This window comes from Equus quagga, chromosome 1 (assembly GCF_021613505.1).
Source record: "Equus quagga isolate Etosha38 chromosome 1, UCLA_HA_Equagga_1.0, whole genome shotgun sequence".
Classification (NCBI taxonomy): Eukaryota; Metazoa; Chordata; class Mammalia; order Perissodactyla; family Equidae; genus Equus; species Equus quagga.
This window is the reverse complement of record NC_060267.1, coordinates 37,535,679-37,558,106: the sequence shown is the minus strand read 5'-3', so window position 1 is coordinate 37,558,106 and position 22,428 is coordinate 37,535,679. Positions and strand designations below refer to the sequence as shown.

At 37.0% G+C, this 22,428-nt stretch overlaps 1 protein-coding gene across 12 annotated transcripts in view; it reads right to left on the bottom strand.

The window, feature by feature from the left end:
• Positions 1-22,428, bottom strand: part of ABCC9 (ATP binding cassette subfamily C member 9) — a 123,589-nt gene that overhangs the window by 79,928 nt on the left and 21,233 nt on the right. For all 12 annotated transcript variants that reach the window (XM_046679543.1, XM_046679536.1, XM_046679526.1 and 9 more), the window contains 8 exons: positions 21,603-21,845; positions 19,507-19,701; positions 17,426-17,578; positions 16,496-16,651; positions 14,425-14,559; positions 12,466-12,628; positions 8,379-8,419; positions 7,312-7,454 (listed from right to left, as the gene is read on the bottom strand). In XM_046679543.1, the coding sequence (XP_046535499.1) occupies positions 7,312-7,454; positions 8,379-8,419; positions 12,466-12,628; positions 14,425-14,559; positions 16,496-16,651; positions 17,426-17,578; positions 19,507-19,701; positions 21,603-21,845 (1,229 nt within the window). The remainder of the gene's footprint in view (positions 1-7,311; positions 7,455-8,378; positions 8,420-12,465; positions 12,629-14,424; positions 14,560-16,495; positions 16,652-17,425; positions 17,579-19,506; positions 19,702-21,602; positions 21,846-22,428) is intronic.

Genomic DNA, 22,428 nt, shown 5'->3' with positions numbered 1-22,428 from the left:
TTTTGAGTGCTAAAAGCAGAAATCTCATGAAAACCAGAAACAATTGGTCACCACAGATTCAGCCAAATTTCTTTTGCAATTGTACTCCTTGTCAAAGACGGTAGAATTGGAGAGGAACTTGAAACAGGGTGGTTAAAAATAATAATACTAATGAGAGAAGTACCCTTATTATTCTAATTTTACAAATGAGAGGAAATGGGGACAGAGAAGTTAAGTGGCCTGCCAAAAAGCATTCAGCATGTAACACACAGATCCAGGGTCCATGCCTACTATGCTGTCTTGCTGAAGCACTAGATATTACACATATTTTCCGAACCTGGGAAGCAGAGGGCCCTCTAGAGTCTTGTTACTCAAAGTGTTAGCCAAAGATATGCGGACTCAACAGCACCTGGGCGCTTACTAGAAACAGAGACCCTCAGGCCCCACCCAAGACCTACTGAATCAAAATACGCATTTTACCAAGATCCGGAGATGCTTCATAAGCATATTACTGTTTGAGAAGCCCTGCTCTAGAACAGTGGTTTGCAAACATTCTTCAGCATGGTCTCCTTAGGTTGGGCACAAGACTCCTTGGCCCACCTACCCCTCACATTCTAATTTTCTCAAACCAGTGTCACAGGACCAGGAGCAAAAAGAATCAAAGAAAACAATAACATGATTTGAAAACATCCTTCTATAAATAAAAGAATACACTAAAGAAAACTCTGTGAAGTTGCAAAGGAAAAGAAAGGCTCCTTTTAGCATGCTATGATGCAGAACATGGACCAACTAACTTGGCACAGGCAGCATCAACTACAGGGAAATATCGCCTTTGATATGAAACTAGAAAATACACACTCGAAACAGAAGGTTTCTTTTTTCTTTTCATTCGAACTTGTAGTAAAATGAAGCGCATCCGGATAGGTCTGCATAGTTTGTTTTTGTGACAGACTAATAAAATGAAGAGAAGTCTATTTAATTCAGTCTGTTGCCCATAATCCTTTAAGCTCTTTAACCTCATATGCCATAGAAATTGCTTCCTTTCATCGGAAACGTAAAGGGAGATAAAATCCATTGGGGCAGTCTAACTACACATTCGCTTCCAAATTGCATTCATAGGAAACTAAAAGAGATAATTGTTTAAGAAAAGCTTTGGTCGAATAATATTCCATTGTATGTATAGGTCACATTTTGTTTATTTATTCATCTGCTGATGGATATTTGGGTTGTTTCAACTTTTTGGCTATTGTGAATAATGCTGCTATGAACATGGGTGCACAAATATCTATTCAAGTCTTTTGGGTATATACCCTGAAGTGGAATTGCTGTATCATATGGCAATTCCATGCTTAATTTTTTGAGGAGCAGCCATACTGTGTTCCATAGCGGCTGCACCCTGGTTCTGGAATTCTTTTTTTTTTTTTTGAGGAAGATTAGCCCTGAGCTAACTACTGCCAATCCTCCTCTTTTTGCTGAGGAAGACTGACCCTGAGCTAACATCAATGCCCATCTTCCTCTACTTTATATGTGGGACGCCTACCACAGCATGGCTTTTTGCCAATCGCTGCCATGGCTGCACCCAGGATCCGAACCTGCGAACCCTGGGCCACCGAGAAGTGGAACGTGCACACTTAACCACTGAGCCGCCGGGTCGGCCCCTGGAATTCTTGACTCACCTAAATATATCAGAGTTATGGACAACATGGACGAACCTTGAAGAGATTATGCTAAATAAAATGAGCACAAAAAAATACGTATGATTCCACTTATATGAGGTACCTAAAACACTCAAATTCATAGAGACAGAAAGTCAATGGTGGTCACCAGGGTCTGCAAGGAGAGGTAAACGAGGAGTTATTATTTATTGAGTATACAGTTTCAATCTGAGAAGATAAAAAAGCTCTAGAGATAGATTGTGGTGATATTTGCACAACAACGTCAATGTACTTAATGCCACTGAACTGCAACTTAAAATGGTTTAAATGGCAAACTTTACGTTATGTATATTTTACGGCAATTAAAGAAAGAATTTCAGAACAACAATAACAAAAAAGAAGAGTTTGGTTTGTGTGCTCTCTTGAGTCTTTGTCAGCAAAGCTTGACCACACAGACTTGAAAGACAGTGTCAGAAATGCCTTATGAAGTGTCATATTAATCATCTTAAACGGTAGTTATTCCTTCTTTACTTTTATAGACTTTGACATTCTGTTCTTATGTTTTGAAGAGACTGGATTTTAAAGAGCACAGCTCTGTCAATAAAAGGAATATCTTTTAAACAATCTTGTGCTACGTCTTTGCACACAAAGGAAAGTACGGCGTCAGGCTTGTTTGCCCCTGTAACTTAGTCGAGCAGCTCCTGGAACACATTACTCAACGAGTGTTTGTTGAATAAATCAAAGAATGAATAAGCCAATGATTCAGACATTTAAGTAAAGTTGGTTGATTCAGTTCTCTATTTCACTTTTCTAGTACACACACAAATCTTACTGAAGCTTTTATGGAATTAATGAGCCCCATTTTTACTAAACCTCAGGAAGCAATGGTCCCTGAGCATGACTGGGGCAAGACGAGAACTTCCCTTTCTCTTTATAACATCTTACTTTGGAGCTCCAATTACAATGAACATTGGAGCACCCCAAAACTAACCCTCCTCTGAACCTCGCCCATCCTTTCTCCTCCCTGTCCCCATCACTGTAGGCTTTCTGGCTGAGGGTCCCCTGAACCGCTTTGGCATTGTTTTGTTACTGTCTATCTCTCCCACTAGATGGTGAACTCTCTAAGAGAAAAGATTTTCATCTTCAGAATCTAGCCAAAAATCTAACATAGTAATTCCTCAAGAAATGTCTGGTGAATGAATAAATAGGTAATACAAAAAGCATTTCCTGTTCATATAGGGTCCTTTTAGAAATCACAGAGGCAAAACAATTATGGAAAACGCATGAATCCTGACCAAGGGTGAAGTAATTTCCACCATGCTGCCAGGGTTATATTTTAAAAATGCAAACCTGTTCATATGAAAGGGCACCCTTTGCCTTTTAGCATCCTTAGCATCACATACAGGCTGATCAGGATTTTACTCTCCAGCTTCATCCCTGACACTTTCCACCTCAGAACCTTTCCCCAGCTACACTCAACTACTCTTAGTCCCCTGAATGTACCAAGAGCTCTCACCTACTTACTCACCCTTTCCCCTTGCCTATGTAGTTCCCTCAGAAAGAACGTGTTCTCCCTTTTCCTTCAACTGGCCAAATCCTAGTTATTCTTTAATATCCTATGAAGAAGCCACAATCTGCTTTAAACTTCCACTGACCAGACTATCTGCCTTCTCTCTCGAAGAGCTTCAAGGATTCTCAGATATGGGCCCCTGGCATTGTGTAGAGCGCTATAACAGCAAAACACACCATATTGTAATTAGTTTTCCGTCCTGGTCTCTCCAAGTAGACTGCAGACTCCCTCCTGATTTCACTCTACCTTTCATCTTTGCAATCCCTAATGCCTAGCAATGTAACTGAAGCGTCAATAAACGCATGTAGACCCACAGAAGATCACTCTCTGAAGCATGGAATGGAGATTAGTAAGATGGTGTTAAATTAGCAAAATGGAGAATTGTAAAATACCTAAAATATTTAGGCAGTATGCTGGGCACTCTTTCTGTATTATCTCATCTAATTCTCTCAACTGCCATAAGCAGAGCTATTTGACAAGCGAGGAAGCTGAGCTACAGAGCCACTAAATAATGAGCGTGAGGGTGAACAATGACTATTCCATAGCAGTCTACGAGTTGAAATCAGACATCTTTGATACCAACCAATTTCTTATCCTGCCTCCACAACCTTTATAGTTCAGCATTTTACTAATTCTCATTTGTTTAGATAATTCATAAAAGTATTGAAAGTTTTACCTACATATGTTATTTTTTCACTTTTCAAGTTTCACTTTGGGTATCTGGATACAACTTGAGTACTTTGGACAGGTGCTATGTTAATCGGGAATAACTGATTTTGTTGCTGTTATGTGTTTTTCTTGTGGGAACTATGAAACATTTGTAAACAGGGACCAGGTCAAAGTCTACACAAATTTAATGATAAATATCGTAACAACGTATTTGATCGCAGGTAACCGCAGTAGACTAGCCGAGCACACATTCCTTTGGGAGGTACATGAGAGAAAGGACACCAAATTATTTTCCAACTAAGTGAGGGATCAATTTTACACATTTTTCCCTTAGCCAATAACATCTTTGGATTTAGATACTGCATTACACATCGAATATCAGAAACTTAAATTATTTATAAAACATCAACATATCCACTTAAATTCTCCTCCAAAAAGCAAAACATAGAAATTATTTCCTTACAAATAAAACAAAGTGGAAAAGTGAGGCAAGCATCTGAAAAATCACTCTTATTCAATTATGTTCATCTTTTAGATAACAGCCACTTTTCCTACTTCTCTTCATTTCTTCGCTCTGTTTTGCAAAGGCAGACTGGAACACATCATCATAAAACGTCCAGAAAGCTTTAACTGTGTGGGCTGCTGGGGTTGTGAGGAGATAACCTGAATCGTAACTGCCTCTTTCGTCCATTTCATTCTGCCTACATGTGGTCCTGCTCATTGAGCACCATGAAGACAGTTTTGGCTAACAAGCTACCCAGTTTTAAAAGGAAGCGTAGAATTTTCCTGTGGCGGAGAATTTTACAGGGCATGGAATTTTCCTACAGCAGAGAAGTGTACAAGTCGCTTCCATGCACGTCGAACACAAGTTTGAAAGTGTGCTGCGCCCCAGTCTAACCCACCAAATTTCTGAACGCATTTAAGAATGCAGTGAAGAACCTATCACTTCCACAGTCCGGAAGAGGAGGTTTCAAAATCAGCTGACGAAAGTTATAAACAGGCTGCTCGACTCGCCGTAGGCCAACTGGCATCAAAGACTGGTCACGGGTCCCCAGGCACCGAAGAAAATGCCGAGCACAGTCAACACCGGGAAAATGCTCAATTGGGTTCCCAGAACCAGCACACAGTGGGAAAAAGCACTGGCCTCTCCTGTTGACCAGTCATGTCTGCACAACCCACAAATGAACCACTGAAACTCATTTTAGAGAAGCAAGTTTTTATAAGATGATTCTATTTGGCCTATGGCTTTAGGGAATCTGGAGCTGAGCCCTGAAAACAGACTGGTCTTTATCAAACTGGCAAATGCCTTTTCCCTGGGACATACAGAAGAGAGAGTGCTATGCAGAAAGATACAGGGGATATTATCCACCCTAATTTTATTAGGATTTATTACGGTAGGATTGTATCCTATGGACTTGGGGACACCTCGAGATTTTTTATTTTCATATCAACTCGTAAAGTCCTTTTGATGCTTGGTAACCTGATTTCAGAGGAGTTATCTATTATAAGTTATCAACTGCTTTCTATCTCCACTTGCAGCACAAAGTCAAATTCCAATTAAAAATGCAACCATGAGAGGGACAGCTATTAAATGGAGAAAATGAAAATAAGGACCAAAATAGCAGACTCTGGCCATTTATCAATTTTATTGTTTGAAGTAACTTCCCTTCCAGAGCACTGCCTAATTTGGAAGTGGGGCTACAAAAATCGGTCAGGGATCTGTCTAAGTGTTTCAGAAGGCAGAACAATAAGAAAAGAAAAGGAGAGCAGACGAGGCCAGAGGGCCTAAGCTTTAAACTCTAACAGCTCCAGATTGGTTATTAATGACATATCTTACAGAATAGGGTTGAAATCTTATTATGACGCTATTGTAACCAAGCAGAAGTTGGTTTATAATAAGATAATGCATACTCATTTTAATGTTATTTGGTATTCAGCCATTGTTTAGCCAATATAAACTATTGCCTGAAACTGGAAATTCTGGTACTTTGAATGTTGAATACTTGTTTTCTACATTGGTACTGGAAAAATCATCTCATTTTAAAAGACTTTACAAGAGATGTTCTATATCACTATGAATGGCAACATCATGCTTTGTATACTTAAGGCCTCACTTTTTCTTCAATGCTGCAACATCTTGGCATTTCTTTCAAAAGCCAGATATAAATATGATAGTGACTGTTTATGAAACATGCTGAGGTTTTATAAGGTTTCTAAGATATTACAGCAAAAAGCAAAATCCTGCTTTAAAACTGTCTTATTTATAATAGAGTATAGGCTACAGTAGACTATGGCACATACGGTGTAGTATAATACAGTTTGGTAACATATTTATTATATAATACAAGTAAAGATGGTGAGGAAATTGTCATTATCATATCACATTTTTTTTTTTTACCTAGGAAGATTTGCCCTGAGCTAACATTTGTTGCCAATCTGCCTCTTTTTTTTTTTTTTTTTTTAAATGTAAGCGACCACCACAGCATGGCCACTGACAGACAAGTGGTATGGTTCCACACCCGGGAACTGAACCCAGGCTGCCAAAGCAGAGCACACCCAACTTTAACCCCTACAGCCATTGGGGCTGGCCCAGCATATCACATCTATTTTTACAGCTGTGCATTGTGGGGAATTGTCAGTCTCAGACAGAGTCTGCACTAGTTATAAACACTACGGAAGTATATTTAAGATGAACAAAACACTGAGGGGTTTTGCAAAGAGACTATGAGCCTGAAATTTTTTTCCAGACTAAATGAAAATTAAAACAGTAAATATGAACTAATGGGAACAATTCTCTGTCACTGTTGGTGCAAATATAAACTAGGACAGCTTCACCGGAAAATATTATGGTTGTACTCATTTAAAAAATCTTAAAAATTTGCACACCTTTGACCTACCATTCTTTCAATGGAAAGCAACACAGCCATATTCATCGAGGACCTTAAAAATGTGCATACCATTAGAACTAGCATCCCCACTTCTAGAAATCTGACTTAAGAAAATAATCAGAGGACAATTTAAAGATAAAGATGTTTATCTCAATGTTATTTATATTATTTATGTGAGGTAGAAAGTACAAACATTAAATGTCCAATAAAGATGTAATCATTAAATAACAGAGTACTTCCAAAGAATGGACTATCACACAGCCAATTAACATTATGTATTATGATCTTAATGAGGGGAAAATAATAAAAACAATACACAAAATAGGAGACAAAAGCTACATACATTCAAAAATTTTATTTTAGAATAATAATTATTATTTTCATTTTAGAATAATTATAAAAGACTTAAAGGTAGCATACCAAAATTTTAACAATGGTTCTCTCTGGGCAGTGATTTTAATGTTCTTGTTTACACCTTTTCTAATTTACTACCATGAGTATATACTATTTCTAAAATCAAAGAAAGAATTTCAGGCATTCCAGTGCCTACCTTATGATGGCTTTGACCGCAAATCTGACCACCGTGGAGAGCAGGAACAGTGGAGTGACGAGGATATGAAAGAGAGACAGTGAAGCAAAGGCCTCTGCAGGTTTTAGATTGTTCCCGCTAGCATACGCATGGGTCACAAATGTCTGTGCAAAGAAAGGATTTCTTTAGAGAAAGCTGGAGAAAGTTTCACAAATGCTTACACTCAATTTTACAAACCTAACATATTCTGCTATGCCAATATGTCCATCGCAACTATGAAAACAATTACTTCATCCAAATTACCCCTTAAGAAAAATCATACTTGGTCTTGGTAGAGTACTTCATGGTTTACATATCGTCCTAGCATAAACTTGTGAGGACAGAATAGATTCTATTCACAGATTAGGAAACTGACTTCTGTCAAATTACTGAGTAGAGGGAATAACTATGAGGAGAACTCTGAGTTCTTAACAATCAGTCAGGCTCTTTCCAACAAATACTAAATTTTCTAAGATAAAAAGAGAACGTTCCATTGTTTTAGGGTCCCTATTGGGGATTTTTACTACAATTGCCAACACAAGTGTCCAAGGGAGACTTAATTACATTTTAAATATAATACTAGTTCTGGGGTTTGTCATTTGAGTTTGAAATGTAATGCAATTATATAACATTTTCTGGTTGTTGATGTAGCATCATCTTGCCGTAAGAATGTCCAGGAACCCCGGTCACGGAGATTAGAACAGTTAGTTCCCGACTACTGTTAATTTTGCTCCCCACGGCACATTTGGCAAGTCTGGAGATATTTTTGATTGTCATGACTGGAGGTGCTAATGGCATCTAATAAGCCAGGGAATGCTGCTAAACATCCTAATGCAGGGGACAGGCTCTTATAACAAAGAATCACTGAGCCAAAATGCTCATAGCGCCATAGTTAAGAAAACCCAGATTAGAACTATTGCAGTGGGGTCTGCAAAGAGAAAAACTGGCAGAGGTGAGGTAACATATATTACCACCCGCACATTGCTTTCATAGATCATTTCTAAACACTGTCTTAGTTCCATTTCTAAAAGCAAGAAAAAATGTCTTACAGCAAGAACAGCTGCTATGGGAATTGCTGCGTTCATGAAGACTGTGGAAAGAAATCAAATACATTAGTTACATTGAACTGTGAAACATTTTCAGTAACTTTAATTAATCATCTATTATTACTTTAACTTTCCTTGAAGAAAAGGACCAAGTGCATTAAATAACATTTTGTCTGGAGTCCACAAACATTTCCCAGTTGGTATTTCCTTATCGCAGTTGTATGAGCTCCCACACATTAGTCTTAAGCAGAAAATGTTTCTCTTTACTGCAAGATTACTGTTTTTGTGAAATGTTACAAACAGCAAAACTCAGATAAAATAATCCTTTAATGATGCAAATTATTAGAATTTTTTAAATTCTTTTTTGCATTCTTTCGAGTTTTTACAATCTATATTTTGTTTTGTCCACTAAACTAAGTTAAATATATGAAAACTGGGTTATTACAGACTAAAAACAAGAATTTGACATCACTTCAAGTTCTCTTTCCAACAGTGACATTAATATTAATAACTTACAGACCTTTTGCTTAATAAAATAACTTCATATCCTGGATCCTCTGCTTGTTTAAATGTGTCTCCAGGAATATATTGCATTATCATTTGATAAGCATGATATGCATAAGTGGAACAAGAAAAACTCATATTTTAGGCTAAAATACTAGCATTTGGAAGTCACAGTTTTAAAAAAGCCAAGTTGATGACTTGTAGCTATATTTTTCATAAACCATAGAATTTTAGGGACTGAGGACTAAAAGATTAAGCGAATGGTTGGTAACGGAGCCAGGCAATGGCAGAGTGAGAGAACCTAGTTATCTTGACACGCAGGAGACAGTCCATCCAAGAATCGTCATCAGTGCTCATGACTTGCTCCCATGAACTATCCTTCCCACTGTACCCAGCATCAGCTTATGTTTTTGCAGGATCTGACATGGCTTAGTTATCAAATCTGAACTCTTGAACAGTACCAAGAATCCAAACACAGCTCCGAGCTTCATAACAGCACAGATGAGGAGCCACGTTTCTGTCTTCATCTTCTTTCTCTGGCTATTATCACCCTTTTTTCTAAGTGTATTTCTTTCTTTTCCCTCGCATCATTATTTATAATTCATTTTTATATTCTGCGTCTTTAAATAAGTAATCTCCTTCTGATGAGGAAGAGTGAGAACAACTGCTCTTTCATTAAAAACCTTTTGTATGGCACTCTGCACCAGGTACAGGCAGCAGGTACTCCTCCTACCCCATTATAGAGATGAAAATGACAAGCTCAAGTCACACGGCTGGGATTCAGACCCACGCAGTCTAGCTCCTCAGACAGTGCTCAACACCACTTTGCTCTCTACTACTCAACAACTCACAATTATTGTGGTATGATGGGAGTACTTTTACATACACTCTCATATTTAATGACTCCAACTACCTCACCCAATAATGAGGAAATAGCTTAGAAAGGATGAGTAGCATGCAAGATTCCACACTAGGAAGTGACAGAGCTTGGATTAAAACCCAGAGACTTCTGTCAAAAGCTTCCTGTTCTTACCACTTCTCCATATGAAACTATCAAAGTGAAGAGACAAAAATAAAATAGTATCTTTTTGCCTTTTACCAATGAATTAAATCCACAGACAGCACAGGACCATTGGCAATTATTTAACAGAATTTCTTTCCCCCCCAGATATTATCTCAAGTGCCAAGAAGACTGATTCATAAAAGGAGAGATGGCTCTTCAATTCTACTAGGATTTGTCCTGTTTTTGCTTTTCAATATTTTCAGATACCATTGATGGAGCACTTTTATGTTTCAGGTGCTTTTCAAAACACTATACATACATTATCTTATTTGCCTCCCCAAGGTACTCTTAATACATGCCAGCTTCCTGATGAGGAAACTGAGAGAGGGAGGTTATTGAATACTAGACCCTTAGCCACGTGCTTTATATGAGATAATGAGTATGAAGCACTTAACACAGTGCCCGGGATAGAGTCAAGCAACAACTCAATCAACATCTGTAGAATTCATTATCTATTTTAGTCATTACTACAATCTTACATGGTAGATATTATTACTATCCCATGTTACAGATGAAGAAGTTGAGGTTTGGAGAACACAAATAACTTGGTCAAGGTCATGCCACTATGAAGTGGCAAAGTTGAGATTTATAGTCAGGTCTATTCAACTCGCATAGTTCAAGCTCTTAACCACCAAGAACACTGTACTTAACCAAATCATAAAACTTGGAAGTGGGCTAACTGGAACTTTACACCATTGATTCAAGAATTCCTGCTGCCTATCATAAATATATGATTATGCATTTTTACCTTCACGACTTCTTGTTTCTCTCCCCTAGTATGGCCTCTTTTGTCCTCTCTCCTCTTGTATCTGACTTTCAAAAACCAACCCAAATCTCATGTCTGGAGACAGACAGACTAGGTTAACAACCCACATCTGCCATTTAGCAGCTGGATGACTGGGGGCAAGTTCAAGTTACTTAAGCTCTCTCTATCTCCATCATAATTTCCAAAATGAAGTTAATAACAGAATCTAAATCATTGGGCTGTTGTGAAGATTATCTCATTAGATGATAGATGTAAAGCCACTTATGGCAATAAATGGCTGAGTATCTCAATATATTTTTGTTATTATTATTATCATCATCATTATTTCTGGCTGCAGCCATCTTCCCCATGAGAATTTCAGTGCACTGCAAAAAGGAATACATTGTAGGGGCCACCAGTTTAGAGTATTATTGTATAAGCAAGTGGTTATCCATCATTCCGTCTTCTAGCATTTAGACACCATATTAGTAGGGGCGCTCAGCTGGCAGATAAGTCTCCTTCCCATTTCATTTCTAATGCATCAAGCATTAGGGCTAGAATAAATGAGTTATAAGACCAAATATTTTCTCTAAATCTATTTCACAAAAGAAGTCTTTATAATCTCTAAGAACTAAAGTAGTTTAGAATTCAAGAGGAAACAATACACAAATCTCCAAAACTTGAAATTATAAAAAGCCCTGGGAACAATAGAGATGAGCAAAACTGACACATAAACCAGTCAAATATTAGTGGGAGTAGTTTGGCTAAGTTTGTAAGAATTTTACTAACATAAACTCACTATTCTTGAGAGTACTCAGTGTCACTCTTTGTGAAAAAAATATTCTTGTAACAATTGTTTTTTAAAAATTAGAGTTGAGGGGGCTGGCCCAGTGGTGTAGTGGTTAAGTTGGCATGCTCTCCTATGGCGGCCCAGGGTTCGTGGGTTTGGCTGTCAAGCATGGACCTACACACTGCTCATCAGCCATGCTGTGGTCGCATCCTACATACAAAATAGAGGAAGATTGGCACAGATGTTAGCTCAGCAACAGTCTTCCTCAAGCAAAAGGAGGAAGATTGGCAACAGATGTTAGCTCAGGGCCTGTCTTCCTCACCACACACACACACACACACACAAACACAGTTGAGGATAAAAGTGCTCTGTATTTAAAAGTTCTTGAAAACATAATAGACAAGAGAGTTTAATGTGAATGTAGTTTGGCTTCTTTCACTTGGAAACATTGACATTTCTGCTCCTTAATTATCAAAAATGGCATTTCAAGCACAGTCTTCAAGAAAATAAAATATCATAAGCTCCCAAAGAGACAGGTAATCAACTGCAGATAATTTTTAAGGATCTTTGGAGATAAGAAGGTCAACAGTAATACAGTCCAATCAATTTAAATAAACAAATTTTTACTGAAGACCCAGTATCCATCCCAATCATAACTGGTAAGAGGGTTTCAAAGACAGCTACTACTATCATCACCAACCCCATTTTACAGATGAAGAAACCAAGGATTTCAGACGTAAAGTAACATGGCAAGGCATACAACTTGTAAAGAATCAAATTCAGGTCTACTCGACTCTTAGCCTATGCTTAACTCTGCTCTTTAATTTAAATTTAAATAGCTACATGTGGCTAGTGGGTATAGGTACATACAGTACATATGTAGAAAATAAGTGGGCTTTTTCTGTTGACTAGAATGTCTCAATGATCACAAGCTAAACTGAATAGACCATATATTTTTTTGGTGGGCCTTCAAGCAATAGCAACTTACTGGAGAGTGATGTATAAAGTGCAAAGGTTTTGAGGCTGGATAATTCTTTCATTCTTGTTTCTTCCACACTTTTGCAGAAAATGTGCTCCCAAGCATACAACTTTAGAAGTTTGATGCCTTTCAATATTTCATTTGTTTTCTTCAGTCTCTCAGTGGAATAATCCTATTAGAAAAAGGAATGAAAAACAAGGGAAGTTGCATCCAAGTGAATCAGAGTGGCGGGACCATGTAATAGACAGGGGTTGAGGAGATCTTGATTGCTGCCTGGCTCTGCCACTAACTATGGCTGTGAGAGTCCCAGGAGAAGCAGTTAAACTCTCTGTGCTTCTGCCTCCAACTTTAAAATAGAGAGTTGAATGAGATGGCCTCAAATTTCTTTCCACCTAAAAACTTTTATATCTCTGTTGCTTTGGTTTAAATAAAAGCAGTTTCTTAAGTTTCACATGATCTCCTTGAATAACATCTGCAAATAATACAGATGTAAATTTAGGGACATGATAAAGAGACTTCCAATGGCTCCTTCTATTATTTAAATCATTTTTTATTCTCCCCTCAGCACTATCACACAGAGAAGAGAAACAATGAACTTAAGAAAAGTTAGCTTGCTTCGTATTTGGGATTGTGAGGGTACAATGTTGTGTGTGTTCATATCGCATCTTCATAACACACTTATTGAAACCAAGTCCATTATCTTTAACTTCAAGGGATTGCTACATACTTCTTTGTAAGCTCTTGGTTAAGGTGTAAATTAGATTCACAGATTATTAACAACTTGAATTAACTGCAGAGAAATTTGTAGCTGATTCAAAAGCCTCAATTTAGTCAACTGTTTCAGCTTCCTCAACCAACAATTACACTAGAATTACTAGTAAGGTACAATATGACCTGTGAACTATCAAAAGGAGCAGTAGAGTGGCAAAAGGCAGCTGGGAGGAAGCAAAAATAGCAAAAGGCCTGTGTTTTATTCATCTTTTTGCTTCTTCAGGGTCTTAGAGGCCTATCAAATGATTGTTAAGTGAGTGGACGAACACAGTATGAATGGCTAAGTGAAAGACAGATGCTTGAGGATAGTCGGCTCTCCATTCGTTCCCCTCTTCCACACCTTTCCGTAGTTACGTCCTGGAGTAAAGAGGGTAGATGGCTCAGACAGAAATAATGAGTAACCTTACCAGAAGCAGCAGAAAAACAAGTGATAAAAACCATGTGCGTGACATGCAACTTGCTTGTCCCAGCAGAAACACCAACTTGGGAAACAATTCCATCAGTGGCAGCATCTCTACATTTCACGGCTGATTTACAAACAGCTTTGCTCATATTTAATCAAACTTTATTTTTAAACATGCTGTCAACAGTTTTATTATTTGCAAACATTTCTGTAAAAGAAGCCAATTCTTGCTCAAATAAAATGATTTCATGGCAAATTAAAGCCAGAAAGGGTCAATAATTGGGCTTTTTCTTGCTTGCCAAGTTGACCATGAACATGTTTAGCCAGGGCAGTTGCCACAGAAACATTTCAGTGTAACTCCATAGATCATCACATGGTTTGATTCAAACCTAGGGAAACTCAATTTCAGAAGCACCAAACCTGACTCTTTATTTGTTCCTTGATCTCTTTCTCCCATGTCAATAATCAACACCCAATGGCCTGAAAGGACAAGTAAGTGTATTCTCTAGGCAAGTGATCTAGGAGAAGATGCAAGCCCCATCACCTCATGGCAATTAAAAACATCAGGAACTGTGTTCTGGCATTGTGGGTCTAAGCTCATCGAGTCTCAGATTTCAGATCCTTTTTTAAAACTTGTTTTGCAACACAGAAAGTACACATTTCGCTACCTAAGACATGAAATGAAATATAATGATTTCCAAATAGTCCTGAATGGTATGTATTCATTTCCCATACTTTAAAGAAAACAGCATTACTAGATTTTCCTAATAAGGTTTCCAAAAGATGTTACTTACAAGAGTACTCTTCTGAGCCTCTGCCAACTTCGTAGCGATGAAGTACTGAATTGGCGCCAGGAGCACAATGACAGCTGCACCAACCAATGCACTCGATCCAAGTAAATTATAGAGTAGAATCACTCCCATTATGATCTAGGAAGGAAAACACATGGAAAAGGGAAAATGAATGGGGGTGTGGGGACCACTGAATGAAAGGAAATATTTTTTAGTGAAAATGTAGTATTTCTTAATTATTATATTAAGTTTATTTGGAAGTCAACTCAACTGTGACAGTTGGGTTTTACCATGATTTATTTGGAGAAGCCTATGTAGTAGGAATTTATTTTGAGTACGATGATCTGTACAACTGGTGTCAAACCAATTTATTGCATGAAGTTGCAGAGTGGCCCTATGATGCTTTTCACCTTCCAAAGTAGTCTTCAAATTTTTAAAAGGACATGAAATTTTTCTTGAAAAAGCTTCTCACCCACCATAAATCTGACATTCCATATTTTCTTGGAATTATACTAGCACTTCAAGGCAAGGACGATGGAAAGTAGAGGGTAGCACCATAATATGATGAGTACAGGATGGTTGTTTGTGGTCTTAAAGAATGATCTGAGCTCCTCACCTCCTCAATGACCCCAGAAGTCACTTAATGACAAGAAGCCTAGGCTTAACTAAAACTGTGAAGAAGCCAAAGTTGGTTCTCCATCTCATTTCACTTTCCTTGTTAAATCTATTTCTCAAACCCAAGGCTGAACCACTTACGCCTCCCCACGCTTCTCTACCCTTTCTTCTCTTCTTTTGAAAACTCAGGCTTTAACCCTGCTATCTTCTCTCCCTGAAAAATTTTTCTCCAGTAGGTCAGCTCATCATGGTTCAAAACGTCAACTAATAAACTGTATCCATGCAGTGAAAGCACTGAACCCATGCCTATATGCCAATGACAACAGCTTAATAGTGGCCTTCTGGAAGCGAAGATGCATGCTCACTGCCTAACCAATTAGGCTCTTTGGGAATTCCAATCAGAATGAAAATTTCCTTAAGGTTGCCCATGATGCAGTCATTCAGAAGCAGTCTGGAATTTTCGGTGCACTTTAAATTATACCCTGTAGGCAAGCAACTTAGTTCACCTGTGTATACATACATTTTGATAAAACAAGACAAAGTAAATTTTAAATTTTACTTTGTGCCAAGCACTTGATAAACACTTTTATTTCACTGAATTTCCATTAAAAAATGAAAAGGCGAACAGTAAGTTTTAAAATGACCATATCTTCTTTATTATTATATGCACTTTAATAAACGTGCTACACAGGCACACAGGTGACAGACTGCATCGAACAAGATGAGATCTACAGTTTAAGCTCCATCTACAGGGTGCAAAACTCAAGATAATTTAAAATATTCAGCATTACATAGAGGAAAAATCTGGAGACATTTCTTTCGCCATTTTTACCCAATGAGGGGAAAAAAAACCCGTCTTTCCTAAAATGTTATTTTCCTTAGAAAATAGCTACTCTTCCAGCTTGTCAGCATTCCTACCATCTTATAAGGTTTGACATTTTATAGTACACCAGCTATTGAAACTATGGAATGGATTAAAGCAATTGCTCTAGTTTGGAAATGTTATGAGAGAGCTTGTCAAAACAAAAGGAGTCAAACCTTGGCTCTTTGACTTTATGAATTTGCGCAATAATAATAACAACTAGCAATTACTGAGTGCCCACAAAATGCTAGGCACTGTGCTAAACGCTTTACACATATTAATGTATTTAATCTTGACAATTCCAACAACTACGAGGCAGACACTATTATCATTTTCATTTTAAAGTTAAGGAAACTAATGTTTTGAAGGATTAAGCACTTGTGCAAACAAGGAGTAGAGCAGAGACGTGAACCCAAGCAGTATCATTCCAAACCCCACTTTCTTAACCTAGATCATAGCATTTTTGAGTCTCTTGTCTACACAAAGGGTATAATAACATTCACACATTCAGAAAGTTTACCCTTTACTAAGCTAAATCTCTTCCGTTCCTTTGTTTTATTTCCTCTGCAAAAGAGAATCTTACTCATATTGACCTACCTGAACAGGCATAGCCCATAGGTTGGGACACAGGAACAAGAACCACATAAGTTGATTGGTCTCAATAGCAACCAAGTTATTGATCTGTCCCAGGGTCATCTCACCCATGGATAGATTAGACGTAGAGAGCCTAAGGATTTTATTGTATATCATGGCCTGCAAAAAAAAAAAAAAAAACAGAACTTAAAGCTCTAAACTTAATAATTCACACTATGCTTATTTGTGTTTATTGGAAAAACAGCATTTTAAACATTTCTGAAAAAGAAACCCTAGAATGCTATCTTCTTAAGTCAACCACTATTTTCATTCTAGCATAGTTATTTTCAATCGTCAGCTAAATACAAACTTATTTTTTCTGGCAATAGAATCAAAAGATATATTCAAATTTAAATATAAGCTCTAGAACAAATGGAAACAGAGATAAGTAAATGCAAGATTTCAAAATATTTTTCTTACTACATTATTATAACAGTTATTTTTAATTCAATGGGTTTACTAATTAGCTCTGAGTTTCTTTTATTAAGTAGATCCTAGAAGTGTTGATGTCAGAACATCAAAGTGAAAACCGAATGAAAAACCAGACTGAAGCCACTACCATTCCTGTCACTGGATGGTATATGGCATTTTCAAGAAACAAAGATCAGGGGCTGGCCCAGTGGCCCAGTGGTTAAGTGTGCACGGTTCACTCCAGCGGCCCAGAGCAGGGTTTACTGGTTCGGATCCTGGATGTGGACATGGCCCGCTTGGCAAGCCATGTTGTGGCAGGCATCCCACACATAAAGTAGAGGAAGATGGGCACAGATTTAGCTCAGAGCCAGTCTTCCTCAGCAAAAAGAGGAGGATTGGCAGTGGATGCTAGCTCAGGGCTAATCTTCCTCAAAAAAGAAAAAAAAAGAAAAGAAACAAAGATCGTTCAAAGCTTGGACGTACCAGGAGAGCTCCACGGAGGTTAATGCCAGTCTCTATGGTTACATAGTAAGAAGCCTGTAAAAATGTCCTTTGCAGAATGAGAGCCAAGAAGAGAAGAACTGCTAGAACATAAGAATTTTCAAGAAATTCCTTTGATGAGAGGGTTTCTGAAGTCTTGTCCCAAAAGAAAAAAGACATATGTTAAGACCAGACTTTTCATATATTGGGTGTACAGTTTGCATTTATTAAGCATTACATGATTTTTAAATATAAAAACTCAATGTCTTGATAACACAGTAGTGCAGTGAGCCACAGCAAGGCAATTTTGGCTTTTCCTCATAATGTCCACAGATACAGTGCATAAAATCCCAAATTGATCATTAAGATTGCTGGAAATGCCTGACTGTAGAAAGGGTACAATTTAATTTAAGAAAAGATTTGAGTAGATTTTCCGCAAAGATTATTCTACTTTACCTAAACGCAAAGTAGCAAATGAAGATAGAAGTTGGTTTCAACTATAGTTTAGAAGCAGAACCTACAAAACTGACTGATTGTCAGTCAGCAAGACCAACGGGAAAAAACACAATTTCTGTAGCCTTATTCATTTAAAATAATTCTACACAGTTGACTTTTTCTGAGTTTCAGATCTTAATTTATATTAATGAAACAAATTATAAATTATAAAATACCTAATTTGGCTATTGATTTTGCCCACATGATACTTTCAGTGACAAATACAACTAATGAAAAACTGTTTTAGTAGGAAAACGACTGCAGTCATCATAGGATACACAAAATTGATCGCTTTTTGTTTGTAACAATAGCATATGGTAACTTGATTGCTAGAAGCGAGGGAAAGGTACCACTTGAATAAGCAAATCATGTCAATTTGGCCACTCATTTTTTATGACTTAGATCCACTGAATTCTACTTCTGGTCTCTACCTCTAGTTTCACGGGGATACATACAAATGCATGAGTTCTGTTCCTTCTCAGAAAAACATGGTTAACATGAGTAAGGCAGAAGGATGACAGAATTCTATGTAGAATTTAGATATCTGTGTGTAATTAGGCAACTGGGGACAAAACATCACAAAAGTACATTTAATGGTGAAAATATCTGCTTCACCCCAATAATAATAGAGCACTAACATAGGAAAGGGACCGGACTAAGCACTGTGCCAACAAATATGAACTGTCCACAGCTATTCTGTTGAAGGAGCTCACAGCTTAGAAAGATAAGCATATCCATGAATAACACACTTCATTATAAATAGCATTCATAGGAGGTGCCAACGTGAAGTAAACAGCGTGGTAGGGGAGTGCCAAGGAGAGTCAAATTTCAACTAGGACAACCAGAAAAACCTTCACTGAGGCAAATAAGACCTAAAATTAAAAGGTAAAGAAAAGAGGACAGGAAATCGGATTGAGAGCACAGAAAAGGAAAACTGATGCAACTAGACTAGGGTTTCTACCCACGAAACTAGGGAAATCAACTCTTAGGAAGAAACTAGGATGTTCATGATGCAGACTTTCTTAAGAGCAGAAAACATATGATTAAAAATTTATAATAGCAAATATCTTATACTATGTAGCTGCCAAATAGTACCATAATATCTAATAAAAATATCAGAATGTGACTTTCCCTGCTCACTGGGAAACACGGTGATAGCGTTTATCATATAAAAAAGGAGACGTATATAGATTAAAAATCATGTGATAACATCATCGGTCACAGGCCTCTAAAAAGATGACTCAGCCACCTCTCATGTACTCATGCTTGAAACTCTTTAAAGGATTGCTATAAAGACCAAATAAAATAATCAATGTGAAATTTCCAAGCATAGTTTCCGGCACACAGTAGATGTTTATTAATGTTCATAGGCTCTGAATCTGAGAAATAATGCTATTGGCCACATCCATTCAATGAATACATAAACACGTAATTTTCTCTACAAGGAAAACTGTTTTCTTTTTTTAAAAAAACACTCAATTCTCTGTAAATAAGCCTGTTTGAACTACTCATAAAACTGAGTTAATAAAAAGTAACTACAATGAAATCTGCCAATAATATGTTTCTCTTCAAAAACACCACAAACTTACTCCTGTTGTGTTATTTGTCCCATTCTGGGTTTCATTCACACGCTGAACTATTCCAGAAATGCAGAGAGGTCCAGCAAAACCCAGTAAGTCAGCAAGGTAACGAAATGTGCTACTAAGGAGAATTGGTCGCCCAAAAGCTCTGTACATTGCTAGCCATATAGATGGAGTCCGATTTGGATAATCTGCTACTTTTTTCTGAAAGGAAAAAGAACAGACGAACCAAAATAAAATGACTAGAGCAGCAATTAATCTCAGCAACTATGGAAATTCCTTCTGCTATTTTAAAAGTTTATAAATAAATGTTAATGAGTCCCTTTCAGTATAGGATGTATAATTCTGTATCCTTGCATTCTATGCAAACAGTAGCTACTGAAAGCATTTTAATGAACTAGAGAGAATGAAAAGTAACCAGGCCAGTGTTTCAAAGACTTCATATTATTTTTACTTGTCAAAGGATGACCCAAAATTCTTAAGACCGAATTCATTTTAATCCCTTTTGATTTAGAAAGTATAAATCTGTTACAAATATCACCAAATATTGTAAGGAAAAGGCGATAGTAAGGTACAAGGATCAAGGTTATTGACAGATTAGTCAAGATTTCTGGAGTTATTAGATCATAAGAGAGTCATCTATCAAATTACTACAAGTGAAACAAAACAGGTCATCACAACTTCAAATTGTTTCTCCTCCAGGTATTTCCCATCGCCATGAACGGTAGTTAATAGTTTTTAAACCTATGTTAGATTTGTGTTTCCTAATTATTCCTCAAGGGAACGCAGAATGAAAAGCGGCATATATGCTTAAGCCAATTCATGGTTTCACACATCTACAGTCATCTGTTGAAAAGATTTTAAGGTCTGAACAATCATCACGATTAGGTCTTGGAGAGGAAGTGGAGAAAGTTCTTTCATTGTGGCAAAGAAGCCAGTCCAATGCAATCGAGTTCAATTGTGATTCATATTCAACTCCCTGTTAGATGAATAACTGGATTATTTTTCAAAGTCTATTGATAAAAGATATTAACACACCAAGTTCAAGCTAATTTGTGTTACAAAGAGCACTCAGAAAACTTAAGCTGTGCTTAGGCTATACTGTTAATCTCTACTTCAGCAGAGAAGCTTAAAAAATATTATGCAATACTTTTCCCAGAGGTGAAACCAGAGAGATGACTCAGGTTCATTTGTAGTAACCATTTCCTGCAATATTAATTTCATAACACTCTTTTTTTGACACAAAACAGAGGTCATTTTCATCATTTACCATAAATGCTTTGTTGATCTCAATTCAGAACAGCCAAAAACTCTTTAACTGATTCACCATACCCTGCTCTCTTCCAATGTTGTTATAAATACGTGTATTTTTAATGACAAGAATATTTGTAGATGATTGCTTATAAAATACACCTACTAATGTGGATAGCATACATGACCATTCACAATGATAACAAGACAAACTGAAAATATCTAAAGATTCTCATATTTAAAAATTTTAAAGCAATTATAAATACTCAAAGGAAGTACCAGGAGAAATCAATTTTGGTAGATATATAAGATGATACATTCAGTAGGTAGATGACCCCCTTTTATTTAATTTAGTTTCCTAAGCTTGAAATAGAGTCCAAATTTTAGTTAATAATTAATTTAAGGATTTTAGTTGCTTAAAGGTAGTTATTGATGGATATGATATATTTTCCCTTAAATAAAGTTATTGGCAAGATACTTAAAAAAGATTTAATAAAAATTTCCATGAATTATTAATATTCTATTACATGGTAACAAAGCTATACATGGAAACAAAGATTAGACACACATAATCACTGAACTGAATTCTTACTTTCTCCTTGGTCCCAGAGAAAAGGCAGTGTTCTCTCTAGCCCTCTTCGTGTATTGACTGTGCAACTAACACAACAAAACTATATTTCATTGGCTCTTCTGTTTCCTCAGCAGCCCAATTAACATGACTCAAAACTATTGGGAAAGACAGATAGAGAAAATCTGCTCTTCCTTAACCATAGACATTATTTAAGCTTAGTGTCTCTATACTTAACAGGCCCATTCACTACAATGATGGATACGAAAAACAGATACTAAATTACCTTTTGTTCTTCATATGCCTCTTTCAGGCACACATAGTTTGTTACTGCCCTCATTGCTATTGGTAATTTTCCAATTGCCTTCAGATCAATAGGCTTTTTATGAGCGGATATGATAAGCGTGTTCATCCACCAGTACGTTGCTTTTGACAGTAAATTCACAAACGGTTGAAGAAATCTCACACCCAGGTCCTGGAGGTCTTCAGGAGGCTTTACTTTCTGAGGATTCATGAAGAATACATACCTCTATGGAAAGAAACATTCCACAGAATAGAAATTAACCTAATTCTTTTTCCAGATATTAAAAACGAAATGTTAAATTTCTCTACCTTTCATTTCAGGAACCCAAAATTTACATTTTCATACCTCTTTCCATTCCTCTTTGAAATATTTCCCCTTTTGTTGTGACCAGATTAACTAATTAACTAGATTAACTAGTTAAATTCCAGAATTTCACATTTAATCCACTTGGGGCCAATTCCGAAAAATGAGTTATCCCTTTAAAAGTTACTTACTAAAAATCAATCTTTTGTGATATCCTGTGATAGAGTCAACTAAATGAAGATTTTTATATTACTTAGATTTTTAAAACTTGTTATCAACACCATTGTTGAGTCACTTTCTGTTAATGTGTTGTCGGGCTGATGTTAAGTGACTGTTCTCCACTACTCATTGTAGCATGTATCTTTGCCCTTCAGAGCAAATTCAAAGTGCTCTGATAGAAAATGAACAGTGAAAAATCAGTCACTAGTATGTCACACAATATAACTGACAGCATCATGTGGCGAAAAAGTACAATACATTTGTTATCAAATACGAAGTACAACTC